At 42.4% G+C, this 16,763-nt stretch overlaps 2 protein-coding genes across 2 annotated transcripts in view; both read right to left on the bottom strand.

Annotated features, from left to right (window-relative positions):
- The window catches only part of abr (ABR activator of RhoGEF and GTPase), a 122,755-nt gene extending 120,209 nt beyond the window's left edge, over positions 1–2,546 (bottom strand). Inside the window, exon 1 of the mRNA XM_062406059.1 lies at positions 1,462–2,546. Within this exon, the coding sequence (XP_062262043.1) occupies positions 1,462–2,224 (763 nt within the window). The 5' untranslated portion in view covers positions 2,225–2,546. The remainder of the gene's footprint in view (positions 1–1,461) is intronic.
- Positions 2,547–5,150: 2,604 nt separating this feature from the next.
- aspa (aspartoacylase) lies at positions 5,151–16,597 on the bottom strand. Its single transcript, XM_062405426.1, has 6 exons — positions 16,115–16,597; positions 12,491–12,686; positions 10,358–10,451; positions 8,969–9,076; positions 6,929–7,038; positions 5,151–6,318 (listed from the first exon to the last, which is right to left on the bottom strand). Exons 1-6 carry the CDS (start codon positions 16,354–16,356, stop codon positions 6,127–6,129), a joined length of 942 nt encoding a protein of 313 aa, XP_062261410.1. The 5' UTR covers positions 16,357–16,597; the 3' UTR covers positions 5,151–6,126.
- Between the last annotated feature and the right edge of the window lie 166 nt (positions 16,598–16,763).

The raw sequence follows: 16,763 nt of genomic DNA, 5'->3' as shown, positions 1-16,763 counted from the left end.
TCACCTGTGTCAGACTTTAAAGAAATAAAAAAACACATGTTTCCCCTCATCAAACTGCATTCAATACTCCATAATGAGCAAAACAAGAAACAAATATTTAACGAAAAATGTTACTGTTCTGACCTTATGCAATGACCCGTATAATTGACCTAATCTTTGAGATGCTTCTACATCTTGACATTGTGATTGGATTCCACCTGTCGTAACTTCAACGCAGTGGAAATTATCTGGAAAGACACACATCAGCTGTCTGCTCTACTGAACAGATTATGAATATGAGAGCAAAAACCGGGTCATGAGCTCAGAGGAACCGCCTGCAGACCTCAGAGACAGGATTGTATGGCGGCGCAGATCTGGGAAAGGCTGGGCAAATCTAGTTTATAGACTTCTTCATGTGTGTCGCTAATCTTCATCAACACTCTGGACTCAGACATCAAACCCCTTGTCCCCATAGAGCAGGACCACGGATACATGACTGTCGACTTCACGCAATGAAAATGAAAACACACTCAAATGCAATGATATAAGTTGTGTTTTCCACATTAAACCAAAAGCCCATAGACGGAATGGCCTGGATCCAGTCTGAGGAAGTTGCTAATCCATCTGATGTTAAAACAAATGCAATGTGAAACCAGTGCACCTCATCTAACTTTAGTGGTTTACTTTCCTGCTTTGCCTCACCTTGAAACTGGCTTGGCTTTAGCAAACTTTGTGGTAAGAGGTGTTAGAGCCCTTATGTCAAGTCTCATTATACTCCAACATGACAGCACTCATTTTCTTGTTGGTCTGGTCCTGAGCCAGACTTTAGGCAGGGTCTCTTTTTGTTTTGATGATGTCTACTGGTTGGTCTTTTGCAAGCGGCAACTACATCGCAGGAGAGTGAATGAGGCTGAGCTCAAGTCTTGTTTGTCTGATTATACTGAGGAAATCTGAGGCCAACGAAATGCTTGGATTGGCTGATAAAAAACATTCTGTGAAAACATGACATATTCAGTGGATCTGGAATAAACGTGCACTTGTGATGGATAGTGTAAGTGTGCAAGTTCCCCAATTCATAAACTGAATTAGCAGGGGTGGATCCAGTAGTGGGGCAGTGCCCAAATCTGATTGGCCCTTGAAGTCCTGTCAGTACTATTTTTGTAATAAACTAGTCACTTTCTAACAATACATGTCAATTTGTAAAAAAAAAATTGAAGACAATGTGATTGAACATGGAACAATTTTCTAAAGCTATTCAACTTTGGATGAAAGCTATAGAGCCAACAGTAAACGAGGAATGACGTAAATATGCATCTACTGAATCAGGAACAGTGCATGGATGTTGGAGATGTCATTGGCCCCTCTGTGTAAATCGTGGCCCCTTTATGGCCCTTGATTTAGAGGATATTCTATATCCCCCACTGTGTATTACAGAACGTGACTTAACCATTTAATGTGTAGAATGAATGGTGTTGACATTACCTCCAGAAGAAGAGTCGTCATGGTCGGAGCTGAGGTATCCATCGCTCCTCCTGTCCGGGGTGCTGCATCCGGAGCCCAGGGAGGCTCTGCGCTGAATGTGCGGGAGGGACGGGGACATCTTGCCTTCGTCGCCGGAGTCGAGGTCCCTGCTGAGGCGGACTAGCCGCCGGGGGTCCCGGTGGGAGCCCTGGCCGTCCCTGTGAACGATCTTAGGTGCCAACAAGTTATTCCTCACGAAATTCTCATTCAGCTCCGCGTCCTCGAACTCCTTGTCGCTGCTCTCCTCGTTGTCATTCGGCGGGGGCCCAGGGGCCGTGGGGCCCTTGCTGGCTCTCTGCGGCGGGACCGGGATGGGGACGGGCTTGCCCTTCTTGCCAATGAACCTGCTCCGCTCGTGGCCGAAGGGTCCATAGATCCCCGCGGTGTTACCTGCAGCCTGGAGCTTCACGCCCCCGTCGCCCTCGTCGTCCCGCCGCAGCGGCTTCCTGACATCCCCCGGGCTGTGGAGGACAAACGAGTTGGAGTTTTCATCTTTGCCCTGGTACCTCTGCACCTCGCTTCTCCTCTGCTGGGACACGGTGGTCTGCAGGTAGATCACCTTGAATTTCTCCTCCGCCAGAGCCTTCTGCAGCCGCTTCAGGTTGGACTTACACGCCTCCAGCTCCGACTCGATGTCCTCAACAGACTTCAGGTCCATGCGAGGCACTTCTCCGTCGGGGAATTCATTCTTCCAGTGTTTGGCGAATTCCTCCTGTTCCCACATGTCTGGGTGTTAACTGCGGGCTGGGAGTCAGCCGCGGTGCGCTGAGGGGACGTTTTCCGGAGGAGGAAGCTGGATGTTCTTACCTCCGCGACTCTGTATCTGTGTCCAGGGGAAACAGGCTGAAGATACTAACTCTGTGTGGCCATCTTTTTCCTCCCACTCAAGCTGTCAGCTGGCGTGTGCGTGTGCGCGGTGAGACGTGCGTGTAATGCACGTAAAACTACTTTGAAAAGTTTCCAGACTTCCTGTGTCGACACGTGCTGCCTTTGAGTGCAGCTCGGACAAGTGCGACACACACCTTATAGCAGGTGCGTTTGAGTTTGGCCGGGGAAAAAAACACATTGCTGAAGGAGCTGTCACATTTGCAAAAACTATATTTGAATAAACTTGTCATAAATTTGAAACACTGAATTGTTCATTGCAGCAAAGCTCAGGCAGGAAACAGATCAGTGTCTGAATAGCTTACTATACAATCTCAGCCCTGATAATAATAATACTACTAATAAAAATAATAAACTCTTCACAAACCAACAGTTCCCACAATAACACTGCCTACTTATTATGCACATAACTAGGAAATACGACTTGGTTATAAACCTTAACCTCTCCGTTCAAACATAAACAATTACGTTACAGGATATCTCTTATTTAAAAATGTTAATTTTAAAACTCCGACAGCATCTGAATGCAACAAGCAGTAGTGAAGTGGAAGCAGTCGATGACAGCGTTTACCACAATAAACACCATCAGGTTCCCCTTGTACTTAAATCCCTTCATCATGTCATGTGATTTTAATAGTGGTAACCTGCTGTATTATGTAGCTTGGTATCACTTGAGAACTTTGAGTACACAACCGTTTGATGACACATTTGATGTAAATATGATATCCAGTGATGGATTGGGTGATTCCTGTATTAGGTTAAACAGATTTCTTTTGTGCTATAGTGATTCGCCAACTTTCATCATTGCAAAATAGGTCTGCACTGTGGAAGGAGGCCAGAAGCTGTACCACTGTTCCTTCAGCTGGTTGTTTCGGTGGTTAGAGAGAGAGAGAGAGAGAGAGAGAGAGAGAGAGAGAACCTGCCATCAGGCCTCAGCAAAGGAAACAATCACCACACACCACACCACGTCACTGCATTCTAAATGCATGTGTGCAGCCGAAGTGGCCACGTCATAATTAACAGTAAATGCCGACATCCTCATTCTCTTGCTGGGTTTGACGGAGACTCTTTCATCACTGTGGGAACAAATAATTGCTGATAAATGTCCCTATTTCTCAGCTTTTGCCACTCATTTGATTTGAGGCACAGAAAAAAAAGCACTTAGTTTGTTCTAAGTAATTCAATATTAGTCAATTCAGCAATGGAAATTTACATCTTCCCTTGAAAAAAAAAAAGGTTATTTTCATTAAATATTATCTCCGGCACGCCCGTCTTACTTAAAGCAGTAAACCTAAACCCTGATCAGCTTAATCTCTGCAGGATCCACACAGCGGAATACAGGTAAAAACCTGGTGAGCAGCCAAGCTGTGGACTTCCATTAAAGAAGAGTTGTAATGCAGAAGGCAAAGTTTTCACTAGAGACAGAGAAAGGAGGGTGGAGGCAGAGATGGACGCTTGGATCCTCGCCCAGCACTGACAGATTGTTCTCTTAAAAGCTTCCAGTAGCCAAAGGGAATCATTGATCTGCTCTTGTCTGAGAGCCCTGATTTGGTTACTGTAATGAAAAGATGACAGGGGCTACGGCCAGCCTGTAGACATGAAACTGAATTACTCCTCATGAGCCTCACATGAAACAGCAGGAACTGTATAGACGGCAGGTGTCGGTGCAGTTGGCTCGTGGAATGCAGAAAGATGACTCAAGAAGCGGAAAGATGTTCGTAATTACGTTTCATATCAGGTTTTAGAAGCCTCTTAGCTCAGTGCTGTCTTTGGTTTAAAGGTAATGGCGTGAGCAGGGAAATGTTGCACATCTCACTGCCAAAGTGCTTTTGAAAAATCACAGATCAAATATGTCTCCATTAAGGTAAAAGAGAGCACCAGGACATGCATTCTTCTGCTGAATGTATCTGCTATGTGATATCTTATGCACCACAACTCCCAGCCTCCTTCACTTCTATTTAATCACACATGTATTTAATTCAGTTGGTGCAAATGAAAAGCAACCAGACATGACCAAAATCTCTGCAGCAATCATGCCCTGAAACAGGACTCGCCATGTTAGCACTTCTGTGTGTCTTCTATAAACACGGCACAGCGACATACTGAACACATGTCAGGACATTAAACACAACGCAGTGTGCATAGTGTCTACAGTACATTTTGTACCAAAGAAGAAACAGAACAATGCTAAAAATATAACAAATTGGAACAAGGTTTGGTTGGGATGGTCAGTGTAATATGTATTTTCATGGACTGTATTCATACAGTGCTTTTCCAGTCTTATCAACCACTCAATGTACTTGACAGTTCAAGTCGCTATCAGCCATTCAGACACATTGACATATATGCATTGTTTTTTTTACTACACACCATTCAAACACTGTTGGCACAACAATTTGCAGATCAGTATCTAACCCAAAGACATTTTGAATGTAGACTATAGGTGGTGGGGATCGAACTATCGACCTTTTCCGCCTGCAGAGCCACAGCCGCCCCCTGTACAGACAGAAACTGCATTGAAGGCAGGATACCAAATTTCTTCTTAATAGTCTACCTCACGACTCCATAATGAGTTTCTACACAGACATTCTCCCCAAGGTATGAACAAGTTAGTGATCTTCTTCTACAGGTAATTGTGCAGAAGTGAGTCACAACTGGAAAATGTTGATCATAGGTTGTGTGCTGCCCTCTTGTGGCCACTGGTGGTCCCCTACACGACAAAAACGATCCCTGTATGAAGTCTCCATCCACAAACACACAAAGTATAGCACAGTACTATATTTATTGATCGGATCATTTTCCACAGGATTTCAAGGACAGTGAGGTGGACTAATCATATAAATTGTGCTACCAAAAAAATATTGCTGATGAAAATGAATTACCGTTAAGACAACAGCGACACACTTTGAGACAACAATGACGTTAAGACATTAGAAAGTACATATGCATACCACGATTCAACGAGTCTAAAGATCACTTAAAACAAATATACAGTACAAGTATATCAAATTACACACAAATATATTACTATAAAACACTTTTAAAACTGCATCCCATTTTGTATAGAGGAACAGGACATGTACCGTTTCTTATCAAAAGTATATTTTTGTTATCCAACACGAATAATCTACAAATTCCACTCTTAATTTGTTGTGCAATTTTCTCAGAAATCTCCATTAAGGCAGTGATAGGACAGCACCACAGATGCAACCACTAGAGTTACAGGTAGGTAGTATCAAAGGCCACAAACACCCTCCGACAGATGTTACAAATATATTTTCAGAAGAAGACAAACAACGACAGTTTGGGGTCAAAGGTTGCAGGTTATGATCCTTGTTGGCCTTCCTGAGCAGTAGTAGGAAACTTAAAGTGTTGTGTAAAGATTCATAATTCATCAGTGATTAGACCTGGTCTTTAATATCATACAAAACGTAGCTGATGTAATGTAAATATATTCTGAAATAAGAACCGTATCATAAACACTAACCACAACAATACACCAGTCTTCAGATCGAAGACGTTCACAGTGACTCTTTGCAAAGCCTCCACAGGTTCTCTTTGCATAGTAAATTGTTTTTTATGATAGTAAATGCATGAAGAAATGAAATCAGTGCGTAAACGTTGGCATCTAGTCATTAAGTGAGGAAAAGTCTGTCAGTTGCTAACAGAACAAAGTGCAAAATCTACACACAGTTTGTTGCCATGGCTACCACATGTGTTCACGAGCACAGACAGCAGTTTTCATGCTTTTCTGGTGGCACTCGATACCAAGGTTTCTCGTCTGGTGGTCACGAAGGCCTGTTGTTTTTCATAATAGGCTGCTTCGTTAATAAAAGTGGGATAGACGGTGCCGGAGCCCTGGTAGTGGATGGTCTTCCCGTCAAACGTTTGGAACATCGGGTCACCGGCGTTCAGCGGCTCCCAGTCACCGTCCTGAAAAAACAGCAAGCAAGCATAGTAAACTTTATATATATATATATATGTGTTTTTAAAAACTAAGAGAGAGTGACTATAGAAATATAAAAAAGTTTTTCCTAGCAAATAAAAATGAAATCAAGATAAGATGAGATAAACTTTATTGATCCCACTCCGGGAAATAAACCTAGCGATGTTTTCATGAGTGTGTTTCATCTAAATTGGTGAGATGTTGTTTTCTTCACCCTAGAATGGGCCCTTTTTATTTAAATATTCTATATTTACATCTAGAGCGGGTCCTCTCTACGGAGGCTGACATATTTTGCACAGTAGCCCAAACAAAGCACCTTTTGAGTTTTTATGACAACTAAAGGTTACCACTGGTTCTCTCTCATGTTTGGAAGGGGAGGGTGAGGTGAGGGGCATTCAGCTGCAACATGCAACTTCACCACTAGATGTCACTAAATTCTAAACACTGAACCTTTAACTTGAGTAAGTTGCATAAACAAACAAAAATACATATAAATATTGTCCGCTAAAGATGTGACTCATATAAACAGGCTCAGCAGATCAGATATATGTCTGAGACAGACAAGGCTGGTATGAATCAGATTTGACTGGTTTTTACCTGCAGATTGGGGTGCACCATGGCAATGATGTTCCCATTGGCATCTCTGGGGTAGTCGATCCTCTCTAAGACCCGGAAAACTTCCACCGTGCAGGGAGGGAACTCCATTCCTAAAAAAAATACACATTTCCAATATTGTACGTATCCTACAAAATTGTGTACATAAGGATAATGCTGAATATATGACATGACATTGTATTTGTGTGCTTGGCTAGTGTTTTTGGGATTATGTGATTACTGAGTTGATCTGAGTTAGAAGACTGAATGTTATTTTAGGTATAAAATAATACATATTAAAGAAAATGCCATGGAATTAGTTTTAATAAAATAACACTGAACAAAGGACGAGTAACTCAACAAATTTATTCATGAGACTCCGTTTCATGTCAGAATTATGTCAGCTGCTGTATACTGATTCGCCTGCTCCTCCACAGAAGCCAAGAGACGGAAGGAGCATTCAGCAACTAATTGTGATTATGCAAATGTGCACGTTGAAGAGATAATTTCAAGGCCCAATATTCAAGGTAGAAGTTGCTGTGATTCTCTCCTTATACAGCACTTAGTATAGACAACATTGTATTCCTCCAGTGATGTGACATACACAACAAGAACAGACGCAAGAAGAAACTGAGAGTACAAAGACAGTAAAGTGCAGGATGTGTCTTGAAATCAGTAAAATGTTCAAATGGATCCACAATACATCTTATTATAATAATATGTGTATACAGTTCATCACCAGATACTGTAAATAGCAAAAAACTGAGTAGTTTTAGTGACATGTTGATTGTTTATATATTTTATATGCGGCATCACTATATCATAGAAATTATAAACATAATAAATTGCACATAGTAAAAGAAGAGTATGAAATATAAAGGAAGACACTAATTGTGATTTTTATATTTAAATAATGACAAATTTATATAATGTAATAATAACTATTTTATGAAAATATAAATACATTTTATATTATGTTGAACAAATATTGAGGATATTAAAATGATTCATAAAGTTGCTGCTGTGAAGTGTCTGCCTCTTCTTACTCATACTTATTTGTGCATATATGTCTCTAAGTTAATCAGCTAGTAGATTATAAACTGATACATCTATAATCATTTGTTTAAACTAATTATTCATACTCTGGTAATGTTCGTGGAACAAGAAGTGCGACGCTTTCAAAGTGACCTAATTCAAACTCCAGAACTTTCACAGGAAGTGCAGTAGGCGTTTGGCAGAGTTCGGGCATTTATTAAATAGAGGCTCAAATAAGCTTGTAAGTGTTCAACCATTGAGTTGTATTGAGATGCAAGTGGCAGCATAGAGTAAAAAGCACTAATGCTCCAATAGTCACCACAGTTTCCCCACTCATCCATATGATTCTTCTCAATAAGTTGTTCTCCGTCTGCTAAATGAGTTGTTTCTTCACGCCGCTCAGCTTTAGAACCCAGGAACACCTGATTCATTGCCATGCCAAAGCTTTCATCCGCACCAGTGTGGCCCAACGACAGAAGATTACAACAAACAGGCAGCCAGACTCTAACGACATGGAAACTGACCAACTCCCAACAAGCAGGCCATTCAGCAGCAGGCCGGTGAGGGGAAACCAACAGGCCGCAGCTCACACTTGGCACACACATGCCTGTTGACGTAAAAAGAGGAAGGAAACGCTACCTTGCACCTAAACATTGCAAACGCTGTTCCCGGCCTCAGGGAAAAGTTGAAGCCGAGCGCTGGCATGATGATGAGCCACAGGCACCTGAGCGTACATGCATCTGATGAGTCAGGCAAGCGGCCATGGACATTTAGTCACAAAATGTTTCTTGACATGCAGGCTCACTGAGTGTAAACAGCTCATTTTGCATTACATAACAACATTATAAAACATAAGATCTGTCATCTTCCAGTCAAAGTTCTAGAGAAACTTTCCTATTTAGTGTGCTTCAGTTTTATCTGCTTTTGCATTAATCCTTAAAAATCAGTTAAATGCCATGTACTGAATGTTCAGATGTGGTTAAAGCTGCAGTGGTGGGTCTATCCTACCTTCATTAAACAGTTCGATGAAGTCCAGGGCATGTTTCAGTATCACCCTCATAGCTTCAAAGATGTTACTCCTCAATACACCTTGAGGCTGAGGACCCACCTCCAGACCTGGAAAGGAACAATCAGGGAACACATTATTTAAACATGTGGAATTATAATCTACAACAACTGGAAGGATGCTTTTAAGGAACATTTTAAGTATGTTGTTCATTGGCCACAGGTGATGCAAATGGGGGGGATCAGGGGAGGCAAAGGCCCCTGAATCTGATTATTCAAATGCTCTGTTGAGTTCTGATTACAAAACAATACAAAATTAAAAAGTAAAACATAATCACTACTCCAGCTGCTGCTTTCATGCAAGAGGTATAGAAAAATCGAGAAGCCCAACTGATCTATCTATTCAATCTCTATCTATTAAAGCCTGGGGAAGTTGCATCAAAATTAGCCACTTAAGATTAAAGAGAATCATCCTACACAGAGCAAACTAAAGTACTTTGCAAAAGAAAGTGGCTCGGTCGCATTTTTCTGGCTGAACCCATCAAAGCCTGAGAGAAAACTAACAGAGCCTGACCTGAACAGTCGTCTTTCCAGTTTTTTTCCCGAACCTGTCTCAAGCCTAATGCAGTTTAAATAAGCTGCACTGAGTTTGTGTTACCTTGTCGCTCACACATTTTGTCACTGTGCCGTGATGGCAAAAGGTGGAAACACAGGTAACCTGTTCCACCACTTAAAAAACATCATGTCGGTGAATATAAGGAGGCAAACTACACCCGGGCCAAAGCCAGTGTGGACAACCAGTGCCAGTGTAGCCTGGTGTTACTCCAAGCATCGGTTACCACTGACGTACCATACAGGACAAGTAAGAGATGATAAGATATCACAGGACAGGAAAGGCTTCTCCTCACCAAACTTGAGAATTAAGTAATACTGTGACATAATACTATCATCGTCCAAAATGTGAAAAATAATACATGACATATTGCCCAACTTTAGACACACACCAGAGTCAGAAGGTGATAGGAGTTTGGCTTATAATATATTATTAACCTTTATTATTAATGTATAAAGAACATGAAACAAGTACATAAAGATGCAAAGACAAGAAGCTAAACCACTATAAAGATGAAAAAGTATATGGAAATGTCTTGTTTCTTAATCTACTTAATTCAACTAGCAGCTATTTATTGATAATTGAATATTAGGATATTCAAATATCCTAAAAAGTTTTTGACCTGGTACTCACTCATTGGTAGGAACTAAACTCGAGTCTAAAGACATTTTGTCTGAACTTTTTACTGTGTCCCAGTCGTTCCCCCTCCCCCTTCTTTGCCCTCTTTCACCCTCACCACATCTTCCCCACAGAGATTTGGCTTGACTTGAGCGACTCACCAACAGGGTGCTTGGCCACAGAGCGTGAAGTGGAATACTTTAGAAGAGGATGTTCATTCAGCAGAACAAGACAACTCGCTGGAGCGATGGCTTTCTGGAAAATCAAAACAAACAAAAGCACAAGATCTCAGCTGCAGATAAAAGGTTAAAAAAGAAGAAGCTTCAAGACAGTCACATGCTGCACACCAGCCAGCTGACCTGAGCAGACCCGCGTGTGAGTGACTGCTCTAACGATCTGCTCGACAGAATGGAAAATTTAATCTGCAACAGCTAACTTTGTGAACCATTATGACACAGATGATAAACAAACATGGTTGGCGTGTGCATGAATCAAGTGTTGGACTCTCTGAGCTGCCAGCGGAAAACCAGAAAATACATCTTGATGCACAAAAACATGTTCTGCAGCAAACACTGACGGACTCTGAATCAGGTCTCGGTCATTTAGCGGGTGACACTTTGTCATAAAAACTGTAACCTGTACATGGTTCAGTTAAGATGTTTTTCACAGAATTTTGCCTTAAGACAAGGACATGCCTCGCCATGACACAAGCCTTTAAATCATTGACGTTTGAGTGTCTGAACAGAGGACTGATTATCTACTATTATTATAGTAAGTGAGTGAGAGAACTCAAAGTCCAGTTCATTATATGGGCCCACGGCTAAGTTATAAGTCATTCAACAACCGACTTTGGTAATGACACACTGAGTTTAATGAAGTGAAACTTCTATCATGTTGTATCTGAGAAGCAGTTTGTGTGTCTGTGCTCCGGTGCTCACAGAAACAGAGAAGCTGCAGCGTTCGGCTCCTCTTTTGCTTTCTGGTGTTGCTCTGTTTGCCTTTTGTTGCCTATGTTTTCCCCTCTGTGCATTTGTTTATTTCTAAGCAAGACAACACAGAAACAATTGAGCCAATTACCGCGAAACTTAGCAGAATGATATGGTATGGGTTATCACTTCCTTTAAAGGGATAGTTCAACAAAAAATAAAAACTCACTCATTATCTCTTCACCACTATGCCAAGGAGGGATGGGTTAAGTGTATGAGTCCCAAAAAAACTTCAGGAGTCTCAGGGGTCAGCTGTGTGTCAGCCTCGGTGACCTCTTCTTCAGACGTAATAAAACAACAGAAAAAAACACGACATGCCTCTATACTGCTAGTGTGGTGTGTGTCTGCAAGCCCAGACATTTATATTCCCATCGAGACAAGTTCATTCACACCAACGAAGTCCACCACCCGACGTGGTGATGCTAGTGGACGTAGCGATGTGAACACGCAGCCTGGGTGTTCCCATGGGCTAGAGTGTGTGCTGTTAGGCTATGAGAGACATTTAGGCTTACAACTTGGTGTAAATGACGCTGATTCGGGTCAAATATGAATGTCGATGCTTGCGGTCATTTAGACAACACAACACGAGCAGTATGGAGGCATGTTGTTTTTTTTCCTGAAGAAGGGGCCCTGTTTACTTCAATTGTATTGGATCTGGCTACAACCCTGTTTACCCCTGAGATGCCAAATGTGGTTTGTGGACTCAAACACTTCACCCTCCCCTCCAATGGCATAGTGGGGAGTAGATAACGAGTGAATTTTTCCGTTTTCTTTGAGCTATCCCTTTAACATTGTCCTTTTTAAGGAAATTAGGTCTCTGAGGGCCTTTCTGGTTGTCATTGGAATAAAAATTATATACATAGAGAAATAAGTTTATATACCATCTGTAAGGAGGCCCTCAACACTTCTGCAGTTGTAAAACAAAAGTAAGTAAAGTTAATAAGGGGGATTAGTGGTTAAAGTGGAAAGAACCAAAGATACAGGCATCCCTCTGGAGTAATTGGATGGCTGACTCTTCAGCAGAGCTTGTGAAACACTAAACAGATCATTCCACTATTTACACAGCTTGACTGAAGCTCTCCAGGGGCTTGAGCTTGCTTTGACTCAGAAACCAGAAAGAGGAAACTTTCGGTCACTTTCTTACACAGATGCTATTGAAAAGACTTAAGTCTCTTGACGGACAGTATCTGTTTACATCAGGGTTGTTTTCAGGACAGCTAATATTCCAGGTGTTCCGCCCTGAATACCTGCAGCACACAGGTGTACTCTTAAAAAACTAAATCCCAGCGTGCTCCTTAGTGCTGTCACCTTGATGTAGTTCATCATCTGCAGAATGAAGTGGTCTTTGGAGCTTTCCAGGATCAGGGTGCAGCCCATGTTGGAGGTTGTGTTGTGGAGGTCAAAGATGACATCGTAGGCCTCCGGGCTTCCTTTGGGTCCAAATATCCTGTTGATCTCCTGGGCTCTCTGCACCTCGTAGGGCAAATCACCTCCTCCGGGGGCACTGCATGACACACACATGCATGCACACACACACACACGCACACACTCTCATTAGAAAGCAGTCAGGCGTGAGCACGTTCACCTCTTATCAGACAATCCAGCTGAAGGAACAATGATGATGAAAGCTGTGAAGCATGTTAATGATTCAACACAAAGATGTCTATTCATCCTACGTGCCCAGTAACACTTTCGCCTCCGTTAACCACAGCGGAAAAAAACCTCTGTAATCAACAACCTACAAGTTAACACAGTCACTGTGGTGAATGTATATGGTTTAACTTGTTTATGTAGAGTATCACCGTTGAGTCTTTGCAGGAACACAAAGGCAGGATTCAGCAGAACAGTGGCCTCCCTTTGTGAGTGTTCAGAAGAAATTTAATCCACTTCTCCAGGCCATGTGTGAACTGAGGGATCTTTGAGGACTTTTGTTTTGTCCCCCACAGTAAACCCCATTTTTTTCCCCCACCAGACAGTCAATTTGAAAAGAGAATGAGAGCTGCCCCCTTTTTTCCTCCGAGCTCTTTTCAAAGCATTTGAACATAACCACCAGTCTAGGACGTTCTCCAAGCTACTGCATAACAGCCACCTCTGCTGTGCACATTGTCTCGCCTCCCTCACATTTGCCCTTTAACCCCGTTTTCAGCAAATATCTGGTATCGTCTGGACATCAGCACACAAGCGCAGTGTGAGCTACAGCTGATAGAGTGAACGCATTTGAGCTGAAGGAAGTGACACTGTGGGCTGTTTTAAGAAAGCATCTGCAAGTTGTTAATCTTCTTATATGTTGCCTTCAGAAAGGCCAAGCAGTTCATATAAACCGAGGAGTGCCAAGAAGATATAAAAAAAACACTGAACGTTTTCACGATGAGGATGTAACAGTACTTTCAGCTTATAGTCACTTCTTTGAAATACTGAATCTATCACAAGAATTCCTGTTATAATATTATTAAGTACAGTTACTGTTGTTTCATTTTATACTCACCAGTGGGGCAAAAAGTATTCAAGGTTCTTAAAAAAGCCTTTTTCTAATTCTAGAATATAATTTTTTGCTACACATGTCTGTTTTGTTATTTTATTGTAATTGTTTTTATGCTGAGTGTTATTGTTATATTTCTGTTTTATTTTATTCCCTGATCTTCTTTGAAAGGTGCTGTATAAAGAATCTATTATTAGTATCATTGTTGTTGTTATTAAGTGAAATGATATCATCACTGCGCAATAAAAAGTACTCCAGTCAAAGTATACTTAAATTAGTCATTACTGTTGTTAAAATTATTATGGAGACTTGCTCCTGTCATGATTTTATCATTGTAACTTAACTGTTATAGTTTATATATTTACATTAAAAAGTGATGTAATTGGTAAATGTCATACTACAGTAGAGTTTGGTACTCTGATATTTAAAGGATATCCTATTAAGTAAACAGATCATATTTGTACCTTGTTATCTGCATTTGTTTGTTAGCAGAACAACACCAAAACTACTCAATCGAGTTCCGTGAAGGTTTGTGGAGGGGTGAGTGATGGCTGAAGGAAGAACCCTTCATTTTGTTGCAGATCAAGACATTTTCTTAGGGCGTTCTACTTTTAATTGATTTTTCTGAGATAATTCATGGTTTTAAAAATCATACATGTTTAGGGGATTGATATTTATGACGTGTGCAGCACAGTTCAGATCCAAATGTAAATCTAGCTCTATACAGAATTAACATGTGGTTTCACTTGGGGACTGCCCGTGGGGAGCTATTCGATCTACTGAGTGCCATTCCGGATGTTGATGTTTTAATACATTACAATGACTAAGTAATTGGTCAAGTTGGTGCTAACTAAACTAAAATACAGTACAGTTTGGTACTTTAATATTTAACAAAATACAAATATTTAGCAAACTGATGTTACTCTTAGCGTTTAAAACTGGAAAAGAAAATGTACTAAACTACCTAAGGTCCACACTACAATATATACCCAAAACATGAGAATCAATTAGACTAAAACATGTTAATAAAACTATAGTAAACAGTGCATGCACCCCCCCCCGCGCGCACACACGATAATAACCTTGGGAATGTTATGAAGTAATGATTGATTGGTCGTGTTTTTATCCACCCACATTATAGGCTGCTGCGCGCGTGTGTGTGTGTGTGTGTGTGTGTGTGTGTGTGTGTGTGTGTGTGTGTGTGTGTGTGTGTGGTTCCTGCACACTGCCTGGTCTATATGAGCCATCCTTTGCGTAAGACTTCATGTCCACTATAGCGCACACCAAAGCGAAGGGACAGGACAGTTAAAAAAAAAAAAAAGCAATCGCCTTAAATCACTTGCAGCTCGGTCACGTTCCACTCACGTTTTTCCCGCTGGCTGACAGTCAGCTGGAGTCTGCGGGGGGGGGGGGGGGGGGCGCTCTGCTGGGCTCTGATTGGCTGGGAGGTGCGGGGTAAGGGGTGGGGGGCTGAGAGGACATGGCTGATGGTAAACACGCACACTGTCCTCTGACTGTGGGACAATAACAGGGGCATGGACGCTGCTCTGCTGAGAGACATGAAGACTGGAGTGGTCCCATTCACTATTCCTCTGCAATAGATGTCACCAGTGAATCCCATCTGTGTGGTCGCCTGTCGTTCAACGTCTCATGTGGGACCAGATGTCCTCAACACACACTGTGATGTTCGTTTGTATCACACATCTCACACGCGAGCAATCGTGTCAGTAATGTTATTTAATGGCCGTGATTACATTTCCACGACGGTAGATCTTTATGGATCCAAGTCGTGCCACCTTGAATGGACCCCAAAGGTCATAATAACCAAATGTACATCAACAACAACACAATGTGTGTTATTCCTGAGTGAGATGTGGGAAATATAATGACAGTCCGTGTGACAGAGCTTCCATTCAGCATGTATGACACCAGGCAGGAACAAAACAAAACAAAAACAAAAAACATCACACAACGTGTAGAAACGTCAAACTGGTGTGTCTCTTCTCCTCCAACACAAATACAATGTGAGTCTATTTGATGGAGCTGTTCCATTAGAGAGATTCCTTTCAGTGTGTATGACCACACGCAGCGTCGACAACAATAGTAAAAACAACACAACGGCACACAATGTACAGTCTCATATCCCCTGCCTCTCAGACCCCAGATCAGTGAAATCTAATGACAGCAGGCTTGGTGGAGCTTCCACTCAGCGTGTATGACAACAGGCAGGATCAACAACAACAACAACACGATATCACACAATGTGTGGACACGTTACACTGGTGTGTCTCTTCTTCTCCAACACAAATCAGTGAAATCCAACGTCAGTCTGTATTTCAATGTCTGATGGAGCTTTCCCATGATAAACTTTACATTCAACATGTATGATAACAAGAAGAACAGCAGCAGCAGTGGTGGTGGCCACGGCGGCCCCGTGTCCCGCGGGTGTTTACCTGAGGTTCTCCGGGGTGAAGGCTCGGTTCAGGTCCGTGTCCACGTACCGGGTGCATTTCTCCACGGCCCGCGGGTTGGTGATGAAGGGTTTGGCTTCCACCATCTTCCTCTGGATCTCGGCGCCGTTCTTCACCCACAGGTTCACGAGCGTCACGCCGGACATCTCGTTGCCGTGCGTTCCGCCGAATATCGCCACCCTCCGGGCCTCGTCGAAGCGCGCACCGTTGTTGCGGGAGGACATGGTGACGAAGAGGAAGGTGAGAGATGAGAGAGGAGACGAAGAGTGCGGGCTGGAGGTGGAGGTGCTGCCGCTCCCGCTGGAGGAAAACTTTCAGTCGTGGCAGCTTCGCACACTCACGGTTTAAATGCCTGCTGTGGCGGCTGCGCGCTTACGTAACGTGCCCTCTGGCTCGCCGTGCTCAGACACCGTGCGTGAAACGCGCTGAGTCGGACTCCGCATCTTCCACTGAGCGCGTGAACCGTCAAGAACCATAAAGAACCGTAAGAACCGAGACTCCGGACCAGCTCTCGTTGTTAACCTGTTTACCAAGATATCAACTACATACTTCCGGCCCCGTCTTCCAAAATAAAGTATTTTTTATTATGAGTTCCATACCGGAGAGGATTTTCAGTAAGTGAAGCTATAGA

The sequence above is a fragment of the Platichthys flesus genome, chromosome 15 (genome assembly GCF_949316205.1).
Source record: "Platichthys flesus chromosome 15, fPlaFle2.1, whole genome shotgun sequence".
Classification (NCBI taxonomy): domain Eukaryota; kingdom Metazoa; phylum Chordata; class Actinopteri; order Pleuronectiformes; family Pleuronectidae; genus Platichthys; species Platichthys flesus.
This window is presented reverse-complemented; position numbering and strand designations above follow the sequence as displayed.